The sequence below is a fragment of the Hakea prostrata genome, chromosome 4, assembly GCF_041222555.1.
Source record: "Hakea prostrata isolate BN-2017 chromosome 4, UWA_Hpros_2, whole genome shotgun sequence".
NCBI classification, from domain to species: Eukaryota; Viridiplantae; Streptophyta; class Magnoliopsida; order Proteales; family Proteaceae; genus Hakea; species Hakea prostrata.
This window is the reverse complement of record NC_142603.1, coordinates 11,387,470-11,405,150: the sequence shown is the minus strand read 5'-3', so window position 1 is coordinate 11,405,150 and position 17,681 is coordinate 11,387,470. Positions and strand designations below refer to the sequence as shown.

The 17,681-nt window shown below is 35.1% G+C and overlaps 1 protein-coding gene across 1 annotated transcript; it reads right to left on the bottom strand.

Moving 5' to 3' along the window:
* Window positions 1-8,361: 8,361 nt before the first annotated feature.
* LOC149017862 (protein JINGUBANG-like) lies at window positions 8,362-10,387 on the bottom strand. Its single transcript, XM_089154237.1, has one exon. The coding sequence runs from the start codon at window positions 10,247-10,249 to the stop codon at window positions 8,819-8,821; it is 1,431 nt and encodes a 476-aa protein (XP_089010363.1). The 5' UTR covers window positions 10,250-10,387; the 3' UTR covers window positions 8,362-8,818.
* Between the last annotated feature and the right edge of the window lie 7,294 nt (window positions 10,388-17,681).

Sequence of the window (17,681 nt, the reverse complement as noted above, 5' to 3'; positions counted from 1 at the left end):
ATAGTAAAATGCAAGGCTGGAAGCAAAGATTCCTATCATATTCAGGTAAAGAAGTGCTCCAAAAATCTGTAGGCCTCACCATCAATAATTATGTAGCCTCTCACATCCTTCTACCCAAATCACATCACAACAAAATCATGAAAGATGCACTCAATTTCTATTGGGGAGAGGAAAAGGGCAAAAAGAAGATATGTTGGATATCATGGAGCAAGTTATGTAAAGCCAAAGATAGGGGTGGTCTCGGATTTAGAGATCCTTATATTCAAAACCTTGCTCTACTTTGTAAGGTGGCTTGGAAGGTTTAGAATAACCCATAATCTCAATAGGCTACATTCTCGAAGCAAATATATTTCCCAAACACTGATTTCTTGGAGGCCCCAGCTAGATCTAGCCCATCTTGGGCATGGAAAAGCGTGTTGGAAAGTAGAAAAATTCTTCTCTCTAAGATTGGTTTGGTTGGTAGGGAATGGTTAATCGACAAACATTTGGGAGGACTAATGGCTATTAAACACCCCAAACTTCGAAATTCAATCTATTAATTAAAGAAGACTCAAGAACATGGAAGGAAGAAGATATTAGAAGAGTTTTTGACCAAGGAGATGCAACAACTATCATGAGCTTGAAGTTGGGATCCACCCTTAGAAATGATCGCAGAGTTTGAGGGCCAGCTAAAAATGGAGTCTTTTTAATGAAAACAACATACCATCACATCCCCAGTATCAAAGAGCAGGTGCTGAGAAACCAACCATCGTTGTCCTCCTCCTCTAGACATTCTAAAATTAATCAAGTGGTGTGGATTAATATCTGGAAATGCCCTGCAGTTACAAGGATACAAAACTTGTTATGGGGAGGGCTTGTGCAGGCGCTTTTCCCTTAGCCGAGGAGTTCAATAAAAGGAAAATTCAGGTAGGCCTAAGCTGCACTAGATGTGAGAAAGAGGAAACTACAAACCATATCCTCATGGACTATGACTTCGCGAGACGTGTGGTTTGCCTCTCCTCTCTCCTTTACCCCTCCGATGAAACTACAAACCATACCTCATCTCTGCAATACAATGATGGAAGGAAATGCTACAGAAAGACAAGCATCATTGCAAGGAGATGACGAGCCAAATTGCTTATACCTGCTGGAATATTTGGTTGGCCAGAAACAACTATATATTCAAAGGCAAAAGCTGCCCTCTCTTGCAAGTCCTGGACAGAGCCAAGCAAGGGTCAGAAGAGTCCATGAAAGGCAATAGGAATCTGGGTATTGTAAGTGAATAAGTTGACAGCACACTAGGTATCTCATCTCCCCCCAATTGGACTCCTCCTTCGACGGATTTTTGGAAAGTAAATGTTGATGCTTCACAAAAAAAAAAAAAAGGGGATTGATGGGGTTGGTGTGGTGATTAGAAGCAATATGGGCCAGCCTATCTTTGGTCTCTCAGTGTCGGCCCAATTCTAGTCCATTCTGCCAGAGAAGCTATGGCTATCAAAAAAGGTGTCATATTTGGCTTAGGATAAAAAAAAATTAGGTATATCATCGTGGAGTCAAATTCTTGGGAAGTGATTCAGTTGCTAAATGAAAGGGCACCTGCCCCTCTAACCATTCAAAACATAATAGACGATGTCTTCCTTCTGATGGTTGAGTTTGATAACATTTCCTTTTGTTATGTTAATTGAGAGTGTAATGTTGTGGCTGACTTTCTTGCGTCTAAGGTTTTGTCCATTTCGTGCTTAACTCTTTGGCTTATGTTTATTCCTTGGTTTCAAGATCTTTCTACTAATGATTTTGTTGCCTTGCGTGGGTCATGTTAATATATAGACCTACTTCTTCCCAAAAAAAAAAAGAAGACATGGAATACCTGATATCCACGGGTAAGCCAGAATAAAGTGGAGAGGCCATTACCAGTCTCTAGTATGCTCCTTCAAGATCGTAGAGACTGAAATAATGCAATTCCGTATTTGTGATCCTCATTTCTTTTAGTCTTTGCATCAAATAGAGAAGTACTAGGGGAATAGTTTGGCTTTAACACTCTTGCCAGGGTAGAGGAGGTCCATACAAGAGATGCCAAGCTTGTCTAGTAAAAAGAGCTTTACTATGGATTTCTGCTCTTTAGAAACCTGGCTCTCCCTTTGAAATGGAGAGACAACACTTGTCCCAGCTTATAAGAGCAGAATTTGAGCTTTTGCCCACACTTCCATTCCAAAATTTGCAAGCTATGGAGTTTAACTTATTATAAACATGTATAGGTAGTTTAAACACACTCGTATAAAATGTGAAAATCAATGCTAGAACAAATTTGATAAGAGTTCCCCTTCTGCAAAACTTAGATAATTAGCTTTCTATGTCTCTCGTGTTGTTGAGATCCTATGTAAAGGATATCAAAATCTCTAATTTTGGATTTATAATGGACTAGGTAAGTTCTCAAATACTTTTTTTTTTTTTTTTTTTTTGTGAGAAAGTCTTCTTTATCAAGCAACAGGGCGAGCCGAGGAGGAAGAGCAAAGCACTCTCAACCAAGGAGTGGAAATGGGCCAAGTTCCCAAATACTTACTATTATGGAAACTGAATTGCTGACATAGATTTTCTCAATGAATTTGATTGATATTTGCATTCTATATTTTATTTTTTTGGTAATTTATCTTCTATCCTGACAAATCTGGATAGTGGCTTGGTCAGAGTTTTACACACATTCTAGCATCCTCTCCTTGGTTCCATCACTTGTTCTTCACAGTATTCAACCGCTGAATTGTACAACAAGGATATATTCTGGACATGAATGGCTTCAAATAACGGTTGTTGTTTTTTCCTGAAAGGGAGGTTTAGATTGAGGATAAAAGTTCGATATGACCAAAATTGGGCATCAGAGGCACACCTTTTGATAGACAAGTTTAAGTAAATGGAGTGGAAGTATAAGTTGATGATAAAAAAATTTCTCGGAAAAAATGTTATCTTTTTCAGATATTAGAAATGGATCATCCATTTCCCTTTCCATGAAGGACACATGTTTATCTAAAAAATTTTCCTATCTTTTAAATCTTATCTCAACCTTTAAATGTGACTGATGGACAAGTCTCTTTCATCTAGAAGGAAATAAATATGTCGATTTCTTTGTCAGAAATGAACTTGATAAAATTTCGGACATGATTTGAGATAACCCGTTCAACCAATTCTAGGACAACCACTTCTTTGAAAATAAGAATAATAAAAAGAAGTTCTAATTTGACGAAGGATAACTCAAGTTTGATTACCAAGTCAAAATATCATTTAAAAAAAAATTACTGGGGGTAAAGCATGATTGGAAAATTAAAAGATTCTTTTGAATAAATCTTCTAATTTGACTTTGGATAACTCAAAATTTGATTACCAAGTCGAATTATCATTTTAAAAAACTGGTAAACCATGATTGGACAATGAAAAGATTCGTTCTTAAAAATAAAGCAAAGTATCATTTTAAACTCATTGGTAAAGATTCGCTCTCAAAATATTCATTCAAAATGTCATTTTGAACTCTGTCTTGTTGGCCTTTTGCCTTAAATTTCTAGAAAAGTCTGATTACTTGGAACCGTCAAAAGGAGTAAAAGTGAACAAAATGTCGCCGACATTTTGCGATTTGGCGGCGAAAATTCGTTGAGTCGCTAGAGGGCGACACGAAACCCATGTACGAAACGACATATACCAAAAGTCGCCGAAAATTCGAAATCGCTAATACGCCGACTCACGAAATGTCGACAAAACGCGGACCCCGCATTTCCGGCTAGTAGTACATGCTCCGAGAACAGACCAGACGGCTCTTTTTGAAACCCCAAGAACCACATCGGCGGGAAGAGAAACCCCAAAACGGTTCACCGCTCTTCTTGTTTAATTTTCGCCTTCGCCGGTTTCGTCGTTGATGAGTAATATTCTCTACCCATGTCGCTTTTGACACTCCCACGAACGCACTTCGATCTCCATGTGGAAAACTTTCCATCACCCGCATTGCTTTGTGGTTTACAATGTTCCGAATCCGAATTCTCGGTGGTGAAGTTTTCTTTCCACATCTAAGAAACCCAAGAGGGAATTCAACTCAATCAATTCAACCAAGTCGTAATATGGATTCGGCATTTTGTTACCTACGACCCGAGCTAAAGAAATGTTTGGATGCATGAAAGGCAAAAGAGATGATTTCGCTCGGGATTCCATTAATTACCATGAAGAAATACGAGAGATGATTTCGGCCTGAGGATGTATCGTGTCCCGGGAAGAATCTCGGAGCCACCGCCACCTGCGGGAAGCCCTAGCCCGCGGGAAGAGGCCTCTCCATGCGCCAGCGCAAAACACCCGACTCCCCCGAAAACCGGTCATCTCCAACGATCCTTCTCGCAAAAACGAAAACGACCATCCCGGCCACTCCCTCTCTTGCCGCAAAACAAACTTGCTCCAAAATCACTCAGTCTCCCGTTCTCCCGCTCCAGCAAACAACGAAGAACGAACCCATTTAAGTTTTAACTTTAACCCTTAAATGTCGGCGAAGTATCGCCGACATTTCGGGATTTCGGTGGTTTCGCCCACCACCGACACCCGACTTAAAATCGACTTTTCGAACTTTAAACAGAATCATTTTTGAAATTTTTTTATTTCAATTAAGTAAATTAATATGAATTCCATATTTACGCGTTTTGAGTTTACTATTTTTACGATTATAAAAACAGAGAAGCGAAAGGGAATTTGGATCCTTTGCTCTCGTTGTACCTTTACACCCAACTTTCTTGTCTCACAACCCATCTGACATAGGCTCCTGGGCACACCTATTGTCAAGTGAGTAGTGAGCAAGGTTCGAAATATCTCGCTGAACCACTGAAACCCATAAACATTGCCTAAATCGCATCGGTGATTTGTTTCTTCCTCTATTTTGATAGTGGATCCAACAATTTTCCGCTCCTCATATTCCAGCGATCTGGGAAAATCCAACATAAATACAAAGAAACCTTTCGGTCACGGCCATAGAAAGTCGAAGAAATACCATGGGTTTCTCTATATTTTCTAATGTTCCTCGAATGTTTCTCCGGTATTACTCTATTATATTTTTCAATAGATGTAAATCACATTTGGCAACAACAACAACAGAAGATGAACACCCCTCAATCTTTTTTATTCATCACAGAATAATCAATCAGCAGTAGGGGAGAAGTGGGAGAAGTGGGAGAAGAGAAACGACAATCATCGCTAACATTTAGCTCGTCCGACTTTTTCCGATGACTTATGGCAAAAATTGTTTCGGGATTGGTTTCGTATTGCCATATAACGAAATGACGATTTTTCCTACTTTGGCCATGAGACAATTTTTTTGGTGTAGGGAGAAGAGGATCTAGATTGTATAAGGAGATGAGGGCTTTAATTTAGCTCAAAGTAGCCCCAATCACCCTCAACTATAATTATTTAGGGATTGTATGGTAAAGTTACTCTATCTTGTTATTTATTTATTTTTATTTTTTTCAATCTTTTGGAACAAAAACGCTCCAAATCATGTAGGATTTTTTTTTCTTCAATAAACTGGGGCTTTGGCAAAGTTTTGAGTCTACTTTGTTTCTCAACCCCCACCCCACCAAAAAAAAAGTTATCTTCAAAAGGCGGAAGAACATTGTTGTATTTTAGCATCAAAACATAACCCTTTATTTTGAAACTTTCAAAAACTCAAAATTTTCCTTACTGTTTGATTTATTTTGTTTTTATAAAAAACAATATATATTTTTTAAAATTTCTGTGTAATCATGCAGGATCTTAACAAGAATCAATGAAAATGCATAAAACAAGGAAAATTGTTTCTTACTCGAAAACAAGGATATAAAACCCCCTTAATTACTTGAATATTTTGACAACATATAACTAAAATGCTCTAAGTTTTTTATTTATTTTATAATTCATTAATTGTTCAAGAAAATAATATTATATCCGTCCTATACTAACACATTTAATCTACTTCTTTTTATATATATATATATATATATATTTTACTCTCTTTTTTGGTTAGGGTTTGTTGCTTACCTTAAAGTTGGCGAAGTGCTAAAAGAAAATTCTAATTGGGCTGGTCTTTGTAATAGTAGTGGGCTAATGGCCCAACAAATATATAACTCAAAATCTGTGGCTTATTTTCAAAAAGTAGAAGCCCATCACTACCTATGCGCCACCTAGACAATTGTCCAACCAAGGCCCATCAAACTAAGCTCCGCGAAGTTTTACTTTTCAAATACTTTAATTGAATTTTGATGAATAATGATCACAATTAAGCATTTGTTATAAATAATATTGATTGTGGATATCCATCACCCCCTAATAGACAATACTTCTAATTGAAGATCTCAACCACCTCAGCATACAATCTTAGTGATTCACATTCCCATCTTAATTGAAGATTACAGTGATTTCAACACACGATGTTGGCAGTCAATATTTTCCATTCTATGCACCTTCTATCTTGTGTGGCAATCTATCTTTTCATATCAAGAATATCTTATTGTGTGTAAGAATCATATATTGTATTTCTTTGTAGAGTCTAGATGTTCGTTTTACTATAAATGTGTAATGCACTCAACTGAATGGACTAGTTCTGATTGAACTCATCTTGTCTTTCTTCTTTGTATTATATATTTTCTCTTTATTTTAAACAGCATTATATTTATTCCAACAGAATGTCAAATATTTATCTGATTCCAATCCATAGGTCATCGAGTCATTTTCTTGGTCTTAGATTATGTCATGCAACATGAACGGAAATTAAAAAAAGAAATGCATAAAAATATATGTATTCCACATCAATTGACATATAGATGGCATGTAGCCTGGTTTTATATGCATCAATCTACACTGATAATTTTACACCAAAAAAAAAAAACTTCAATGATAAGTGTATTTTGTATTTCGAATAAGACATTCTTAGTTCTTTCAACATGAGCAAAAAATGGTGAGGATTATGATAATTCAAATTTGATTACAAGATTAATCACCAATGATGCTAATTAACTCAAATTGACATAGGAAGTCAAAGTTCAAATACCTTCGGGGCCAGCGGCGAAGCCCCTTTTATATTCATTTTATAAAAACTCCCCTGAAAATATAGTCATGGTGTGCACAAGCTGGCTCGGATGAACCTCAAATCCAATAAAAATTAACTCAAATTTATCGAAATCATCTGTACTCTATTTCAGACTAAACTAATCTGTTTTGGAAGATTTCAGTTTGTTATTATTATTATTTTTTTTAATGAATTTGTTTGTTAAATTTTAGATTGCTTCCTTACCAAATTATTTACAAATGGATGTTAACAGTTCCATTTTCCTAATAATGGTTTTATTGGGTCGGAAAAGATAACTTTTATTAAAGGAAGAAAGCAAGGGTGAAACAGTACTCAAACACCTCACCTTGACTACAAAGGGATTAACACTCAATTTTTGGTGTTGTGGTCCACCATATTTTAAACAGCCGAAGCATAGATGAGCCTGAGGCAAGAAAATCTGCAAGTTAATTATCAAACCTGCTGAAATGCCTTAGAATTGAAGAAAATTTCTTTACTATTTTAAGAATATGGGAGAGAAGCTTTAAAATTTTATTTTAATATATTCGCTGCTTTTTTGTTTTGGCCAAAAAAAAGATCGATTGCTTTGCTCAATTCAGCCATGAGATGATAGGTGGGCAGTTCAAGAAACTATGACGTACCCTTGCTGTTGTTAGCATTGGCAATTAAGAGGGCATTGTAACAGAATCCGGATCCTCACCTCATCGGGTAGAACAGAGTGCTCCCCGACAGGTTCCAGACCACACAAAACAGTGGGGCCCATGGATGCAATTTTAAACATTTTTTTTTTTTTTTTCCAAAAAGTGTCTTTTCATTGTGAGCCCCACTGTTTTGTGTGGTCGAGAATCCGTAGGGGGAGCTAATCCGGACTCATTGTGACAAGCCTCTGCATCCATTGATAGAATTGAGAAGCCTTAACTCCCTTACATTTCACAATGCAGAAAATTCCCCCTGGCTCCCACATAATATCTCCACCACTTTTACAAGAAAATATCATCTATTATGCATAATAGTGCATTTATATATCAAACAAGCGGATGAGAAAACTTTAAACTAAAAGAGTTGAAAAAAATTTTTATTTCAAAACTAAACATTTAATCACAACCTTCTATTTGGTATATAAGTGCACTACTGTATACAACTGAAGATTATTTTTTTTTTCTATTTCTTCATGTACTGTCAAACTATATGATAAATGACTACAGGTGCCAATGTTACTATGTTAGAACAAGGAAAATGTGGTTCACACTTCATCAACGATTACTATAAGTGGAATCAGTTCTTGCCAATATCGATTTAGAAATAGTATGACTCCTTGACATTCACATGATATCATTATTTTCTCATTGAAAGTACCATCCTACCCTTTGCCAGTTACAGATGTGGGGATGGGGTGTTGCAAACTTTGGAATGACCTGCGCTCTTATTTGAGATTCATGTAAATTGCTATCCTGTATTTTTATTTTTCTGGTAAGCGATCCTCTATTATTACAGTTCTGCCGTAGTGCTACAATTTACAACCACAAGTCAACTTCAGAATATAGAAGAACCCAAAAAAGAAAAAAAAAAAAAAAAAAAAAAAGAAAAAAACTATTTACAGGTCCCGATGTTACAATCCTTAGCCCAAGTACATCTGACGTCCACCGTGCGTCATCACAATAATTGATCAAACCGTGGATGATTCACAGGTGGGTGACTAGGAGAACGAAGCTCCATTTTTCGTCCTGCCTTCGTCGTTTCCCGCAGTGAAATCTCCATTTCATCTCGTCAGGATTTTTCTTCTCAGTGCCGTTTCCTGCTGGTGTTGGCAAAAGAGAAGCTCTGATTGGTGGAGAATGAACCGAACCTTTTCGGTTCCATGAGTTTTCTCTGCGATATTACCATCTGTTGCAGATCAGGACCTTGCTCCGAAACCCTCCACACCTTCACTGATTTATCAAGACTGCCACTATACATGATCCACCTTTGATCATCAGCCGTCGATTTCGGATCTTCTTCAACGGCCAAGCATTTAACGGGTCCGGTATGACCCGTTAAGACCGAAAGGCACGAGTGGCTGTTTCCACCGTCTTTCCTCCACGCGCATATCGTCATGTCCGCGGATCCACTGAAAACAACGTTTCCAGCAGCAGCGAGACATAGAACCGCTAATTTGTGTCCTCTTAAGACCCCACCGTGTGATAATTGCTTTTCGCGCTCCCAAAAGTTAACGAGTCCGTCTGAGGAACCACAGTAGATAACTGACGTCGAAGGGTTCACGGCTAATGCCGTTACGGCACTGTCCTGTTTCAGTAACGTCTGCAACAAGGAGTGTTTTGTTCCTTTGCCATGTAGTTCCCTCCGCCACACTTTGACGGTGCCGTCCGCGGAGCCTGTGAAGACCAAACCGTCAAAACCTGCAACGACGGAGTTGACGGCGTCATCGTGACAGTTAATCGATTCCAAGCATTTCGAATCGGAGACTCGCCACACTTTTAGGGTTTTATCCCAGGAACCAGAGTACAGCAACCCTTGGTCCTCGCTCAAGCTCAGGCAGGAAATTGCATCGAAATGCTTGATCCAAAGACCATTCCTGTGACGCCTTATCTCGACGTAATTGCTCGGCTTCATAGAACTCTTGATGTAATCCTTCAAGGTTGGGAGAGTTCCAGTACGCTTGTGAACGCTAGGATTCTTTGAAGAAACCTTCCAAACACGAATCTTCCCGTCCTGATGACCGGTGAAGATTTTCTCACCGGAAATCACAATTGACTTAACTAATCCACTGTTCGATTTGAAACCAGAGAATTCTTTCTGGTTCTTCCAAACACGGATGTTCTTGCTATCGGATCCAGTATAGAGAAGATCCCCTATAGCTGCCAAGGAATATATATGGCCTTCTTCGCGGACAAGAGATCCGATGAGTCCATTAGGTGGGGAATTTCCATTTGAGGGATTCAAAGGAGAAATTCTTGTCCATGGAGATTTAACATAAGGAGAATAGCCGGCGGCGTTCCATGGAGACATGTTATAGGGAGAGCTATCTGGACTCATTTGGTTGCTGTCGCAGTAGCCTGGACTCGCCACCGAAGCGCTACTGTTGCGAGCTTGGTAATCGTCTACGTTCATCTTCGTAGAGGAAATGTTCGGATCAGAATATAGCAGATTGCCGAACTTCGGTCGAGAGATACTATCCACCTTAGCATACATGGCTCCTCTTAACGATTCTCTCATTCTCAGAATCTCAAACCAAATGATCAACAAGAAGAAGAAACCCTAATCGAAAGGAAAGATGAGACAACCTAATCGAAAGAAGACAGAAAGTTTAGCTTTTACAGTAGAACGGAAAGTAGAACCGGAAAAACGGAGATATGGAAGAATGAATCGAAAAACTAAAGGTCGTAGTATGGTGAGGGCGTATATATATAGACAGCAGATTGAAGAATAGTAATTGAAAAATGGGTGGTTGGGATATTGGCACGTGTAAGGACGATACGTGATGATTACGATATCCTGTGATATTGCTCGGACGGTTAAACAAGCTTGCTATTTTGGGTGCTTGGTTAAATTCTACTTAACGGCTTCGGTTTCACATGCTATTTTGAGAAGATTAAACCATTTAAGTGTGATTTGCTCTCTAATAGGAAACTTAAAAGCTTTTTCATATGACACTTATAAAATTCCAAAATTCAAACTAGATTTTTGTTGACTTTGTTTTTTTCTGAAACCGTATGGATAAAATACTGAAACACTGACTCAGTCCTTTTTTTTTTTTTTCTTCTTTTAATTAATTGTTGTAGTGTTGTAGTGTGAAAGAGTTATTGTCATAATGATTCTTGTTGTGGAATACAAGGAAGCAAATTTAAGTCAAATGTTTATATTAGTTTAAGTAGGATAAATTAATCAAATTAATTACCCCATAAGTGGTCCCTATGGATAAAAAGCTGCCAAGTTGGTGAGCGACCCCATGGAGGATGCCGGGTTTTCTGCCACCATTTTCTTGCCATCGGACACATATCTGCTATTTTTCTTGCTGTGTTCACTTTCACTTCTACACGCAGTGTAAAAGAGATTTAAAGATCTTATCTAACTGAGTTCCTTAAAAGATCCATTTTTAAGATGGTGAGAACTGAGAAGAAAGAAAGGGCATCTGGGCAACTGGGCAAGAACGACCCATATGTGGTTTTGACGTTATTATTCTTCACTGTCAATGCAAGAATCTAAAAATCCCTTGATGAGAAATAGCTATTTATTTGGAACCCTAAACGTCACAGCCTTAATGCCCTAACCTTCAGGGCATAATGAGATTGGCTTCGAACTCCTCCAAGCCATTAAAATGACTACGTCCCTATTCCAGTTACGGTAAAAGATAATGGGAAAGGATAGTAACGGTTCAATTAACGTCAAAACACGTAAGCAATAAAACTACCAACGCGTACACACGGAAAAAATGGACCAGAGAATTATTTCTAGGACCGTTGAGGCAGCCGCCATGTAACAAGACCTTTCTATCTGGTCTCGGTGGTGGTGGTTCATTTTGTCTAATAGCTCTCGAGTAGGCCTTTTACGGACACGTGGCGATAGTTGGAGATCGACCCACACCATATTGGACAGGTGTCAGCTTATTTTAGGAAAGGTTGCTTAATCATGAGCTCATGACTACTTGGCAGGAAAGATTGGGCTGACGTGTTCTATCAGGTTGGTAGAGGTTAGGCTGAGGTGTAGGAACGTAATTTGAGGATTTGAGTTTAGCAAATCAAAGCGCAAGATATTTTGTTTAAAATTGACACTTGGCAGATTATGTGGGCCACTACCTATCTACTGACCACTGTGTCCAATACCAATAGGCAGGGATTCATTGTTTTATGTGCGATCAGGGTGACCTCATCTTTTTAATTTTCATATATTAAATGTCTGAAAAGATTAATGTTTGGTAAGAATTATCTAAAAAGATTTCTCATTACATGAATTCGGTTGAAATTTTCTAAAAAAAAAAAAAAAAGGAATTTGGTTGAAAGTTGAAACTTGGAAATACATAACACGTAGTCGCATTGGGACCCATACAGGGCAGAGCCATGATTCAACAATGGGGGAGATTTGTTTTTTCTCATCCAAACCTTAAAAACAATAGAGATCTAGGATATTTCACATGGAATAATGAATTTTCTATCGATTATCTTTGTCGTTAAAAGTATCCCTAAATAAAGAAAGAAATAAGAGAAATTTCAATAAAATTGAAGGGGAGAAAAGGCATGGTCCCCTGGCTTCGATATTGCTTTGACTGTGACCCTTAGGCCCATGGATGGATGGAGAATTGAGATTCTCTATCCATTGGTTAGAGTATCTGAATTATAAGAGACAGGAAAGATACGGCCAGATGAAAGTAGGAACCCTAGATGCCATGGTTCTTACTATCTTTACATATAAAACTACGCCATACATTGTGTCAAAAAACATATCCATATCATGGTATCATTGTAGATTAGACTAGTATTTTTTTTTAGTACAATTAGAGACAAAAAATACATTTATAATACTTTTAATAAGAATAAACTTAATGTTTAAAAATTATCTGAATTATTTTTTGAACTTTATTATCCAATTCGTTTATAAAAGTACTATTAGATAATAACTTTTCATATATAATATATAATTAAATAGCAGTTTGTATCTAGAAAAATAACAATTAAATAAAAGAAAATGATTCATGAGTAGATATTTGGATTAGACCTTTTAGCATCAGTCATGGAATAGTGGCTTTAGTGCTTTGTCAACACTGATCTTTTATTGAACTTTTATCTTTAAAATATTATTTTCCATAGAATACAAATAATTTAGAATACATATATTTGATAGCATTCAAATTGTTAAAGGAATTTTTTCTTGATCAATTAAAAAAAATGGAATTTTGAATATAGGTTGTGTAATATCCAATCCATATTTGATCTATTCACATCTAGTTGCAAAAGTTTCTATACATCGAACAGGCAATGATTGATTTGATTTCAACCTATTATTTATTATTTATTTTGTTATTTATTTTATTATTATCATTACCAATATTAATATTAATAATAGTGTTATTATTATTATTATTTGAAAATTTCAAAGAATTGAAATCAAGGTTTCAAGTTTCAACGATCTAGTTGATATTTGGATTAAATTACTTCACCTTTAAAATAAAGGTTTTAACTTTTTGAGAATAGTACCATTAAGTTGGGATGAGTTCATGGAATTTTATCTTAATTTATATATATATATATATATATATATATATATATATATATATATATATATATATATATATATATATATATATATATATATATATATATATATATATATAATGATGATGACGATGAAAGTGATTATTAAATATTATTTATAATTTACAATATTTTTATCAATGACAAGATATTATTGCAACTATGGTTTTTTTTCTTCTTCTTAGTACAGTTCTATTTTTATATATAGCATTAGTGTAGCATATCCTGTTGTATATAAATTTGTGTTTTTTTTTTGGTAGAATAAATTTATTTTTCATGTTACTTGAAAATGTGTAAAATAATGTCAACTTTTGATAATGATATAACAAAAAATCTTATCAAACCATATATTATTTGTCCATTGACTTTTGAGACTATCACAAAATGCAAAGAAAGCTACATTTCTCATTTCACTTCTTTTAGTTTTATAATTATATTTGCATTAGTTCTTATTTATCTATATACATTGCAAATCATGCAATTAAGTGAAGAAGAAAAAAAAAAATTTGAAGGCAACCTTGTTGATACTAAATTTTTAAATGATTTAATATGTTTGACTTGCATGATCATGATTCATGCAATTAGCATGTTAAAACTTGAAATTGCTCTTTGTAACCTTAAGAGATTATACTAAGAATGTGCACTCAAAAAGATTAAAAAAAAAAAAAACATACATGCATTAAATATAAAGACAAACGTAAAATATCAACGTAAACGAGATTTTAATCTCTCTTTGGATACAAGACCATCTTACCTACAAGCATACCATGATGTGAGTATAATTAATTAAACACATCCAATCCATCCCTTAGAAATTGTATTTTCATGATTTATTATTTTGGGTAAAAATAATTTTTCGCTCCTTAATGTATAGGTACCACCATAATGATAAGAATAGTATGATAACCACCAGTGTTGTAGCATGGTCTCCATGCAACCTAGACCAATATCACAACATAATCATTATAACTAATAACTATAGATCAATTCAAAATTGTACTTCAAGATTTCTTCTTAGGTACCAAAGGTAACGAAAATAATGAAAGCTTTTTCACTTAACAAATCCCCACCATTGCTAATGCACTAGACCAACCTCGCAATGTAACCATCATAACTAGTCTTGATTTTTTGGCTAATTTGATTAAGGAATGTAATTATGCCAAGTGTCAAATCCCCGTAATAAGAAAAAAAAAAAAAAGAAAAAAAAAAGTCAAATCTCTGTGGATATAAATTAAAGACCGTTGAAAATTTTGAAAATTTAGGTAGAGCAGCAAAATGGACACGTTACGAAACCGGAGATATCATCCACTCTCCTCCCCGTACGGGTATGAATTGAATTGTACTGTTAGATATATGGTTGAGTCGTGGCTGCTGCTGCGGCACGTGTTTAATTAATCTCCATTTGCAAACGTTTTAAGACTTTTACAAGAGCACGCGAAAATCTTGAATATTGGTGGAGGGAAGGAAGGAAGGAAGACTAACGCCCAAACCTGACCAACTACTCGGTTACTCGGTTTCCATTCACATCATAGACTGCTATTCTACAAGTCTCATAGCTAATGAAAATCACACGGGTTAATTAAAACCCATTCAAATGGGTCACGTTCGTCTTGTATGTCATTGCACGCATAAAGTATGTTGCACGTAAATAGTAAATCCCATGATAGAGTGATAGACAAGAGTCACAAGACTCAAATTTATTTCTTAAGGACCTTTCTCCTCAATGATCAAAGCATTAGATCATCGAGACAAAAAAGATAACAGAACAAATATTTTTTAAATTTACCATGAAGTAAAAGAATGAAAACAGCAAAATCATTAGATCTAAGCAGGGGCAGAGTCAGGATTTAATATTGGGTGAGGGGGTGAATAATGAAATTTTGGATCACCTCTCCATTAAAGAAACACTGATACTTCTTCACCAAACATTGTATAGGCCCATATACTAAGAATTCCAACTCTAAATTATATTATTATGTTTAGACATAGGTCCACACATATAAAAAATAAAAGTAAATTATTTATCCAAAAAAAAAGTAAAATAGCTTTAATTAATTTGATGTATTTAAAAAAAATTACATAATTAACATTAAAAGAGAAAAAATATTCAACAGTAGAAAGCTAGATGCAAAGCAAACAAGTCATGGTAGTTGGTTGCTTCACAAATTATAAATATTCAATTCACAATATAAAAATAAAATAAAAAGAATGACAAAATATAATTGAGAAAGAGAGACTATATAAATTCAAATAAAAATGGAAAAAGAGTGAAAGAACAGATGGTTGTGAAGAAGATTTAAGAATAAACTCCTTACCTTTAGTTTTTCTATTTTTTTTTTTTTTTCTCTAACCCGTATGCGAAGAAAGAAGAGAGATGACCTAGAAAATAACTAAAATTTTCAAAAAAATTGAGGGTTGGCCTCAACGTGGCTCCGCCATTGGAACTAAGTTGTCGCCATCAAGACATGGTGAACCATTGGTGAATCATACCAAATACAAAATTTATGCATTGTCTACGATCAGCTAAGTGGATTATATGCTATGTCAAACACACAATTTTGCATCTAATGGCAACATATACCTCCTTCCGATCAATTTTAAGCCAACAGATTTGCATCTAATGACAATATATATATATATATATACATATATATATATATATATATATATATATATATATATATATATATATATATATATATATATATATATATATATATATATATATATATATATATATATATATATATATATATATATATATATATATATATATATATATATATATATATATATATATATATATATATATATATATATATATTTTTTTATATATATATATATATATACATATAGATGCATATTGAACTAGATGCCCTAATACACATAGATCCATGACTGAATTTTACACATTTTTCACTCAAAAAAATACACCCTTCTGAGGAAGTGTTGCATGGATACACGTATATATTATTTAGATACTATTATACTAAAATTTCTTTTATGGGTATCTATAATGTGAAAAGTATTCTATAAGAATATATCGGTGGGACCCATTTCGATCTAAGTATCCTGATTTATATAATTCAACCACCAATACAAGACAAGTTACGCCACCTATGTAGGAGACAATTTCTTTTCTGTATCTTTAAGTGATTGTTGATCAAGAAATGCCAAACAAATTAGTGGCCATTGCCATTTAAAGACTATATTTTACTATTCTGAAGGACATCAGATGTAAATAAAATATTAAGATAGTATGAATTTGGCAAACTTGCATTCGTAGGAATGTAGATGTCTATAAAGTAGCTAGTGAAGTTGTTTTTATTAATCTTACAACGCGATCAACAAATTAAAAATAATCTTCTTGAAGGTAGCCACGTAGTGTTGTGGTTGGAACTTGGAAGGAATTAATTCCAAAAATATATATATTATAGTCACTCACGTTAGCTTCTATTAAGCCACGTACACGTTGATTGAGAGATATTATATAGTGTTAACTTAACACATCTCTGCGTCATGATTTATAGCCTAGTTAAATTTGTATGTATTTTAATCTATCTTATCTTGAAGATCTCGAGAGTTTGATTCGGTTCTCCATGAAGGAGACTCATTTTTGTTTCCTTACGTGTGTACCAATCACTGTATGACAAGCATTCATTTGCCGGATAGAGTTAACTGGGGTCGTTGCTTCTCTATATCCATATAAGATCTACACAATAATTTTATTATTAACACGAAAAGTGCAGAGATTTTAGTATTTTGGCTGTTTTCCTTCAAAGAAAATTCTTGCTAAGTCAGTAAGTGTTGAAATGATAATAAATTTCAGTCACATGTAATATTATAATTTAATAATATTTTATATAACTGAATCTTGTAATTCATTGGACATGTATTCGAACAACCCCTCCAATGAAAGGTTTAGGGCCGTTGATTGGGCCTGGGGCATAACCATAACACACTGAAATTTCCCATTTAGCCCATGGGCCGAAGCTAGATTAAGTTCGTAGGCTAGGAGGTTCATGCATGTAACTTTCGGTTAATGGGCTGGTTTGAGTATGAGTTGTTCAAACGGGTTTGGGCTATTGGAAGTTGGAAGTTGGAACCACCATTGGGTTAAACCGAACTGTACCTAAACCAATCGGTTTTATTATGGTTTCTCATGTCTCCTTAATTATGATCTCTGCTAGCTACGACATCTTTTAGTTTGATTCACATAAATTGATTCCTTCTATATGTTTGGGTCTCTTATTTGATTTTTCATTCTAGGAGAAATTCTTATGGACTATTACTAGCTTTTTTTTTTTTCAATCTCCTTTTTACTTTCCTCTTAAAAGTCTCACCTGTTGTTTATTTGTCATGCTTTATATTTTGAGAAGGGCCAGATTATTCTTTACTGC

What these genes read in the sequence shown, in the direction of transcription:
- LOC149017862 (XM_089154237.1), bottom strand. Translation starts at nt 10,249, where the DNA reads ATGAGAGAATCGTTAAGAGGAGCCATGTATGCTAAGGTGGATAGTATC.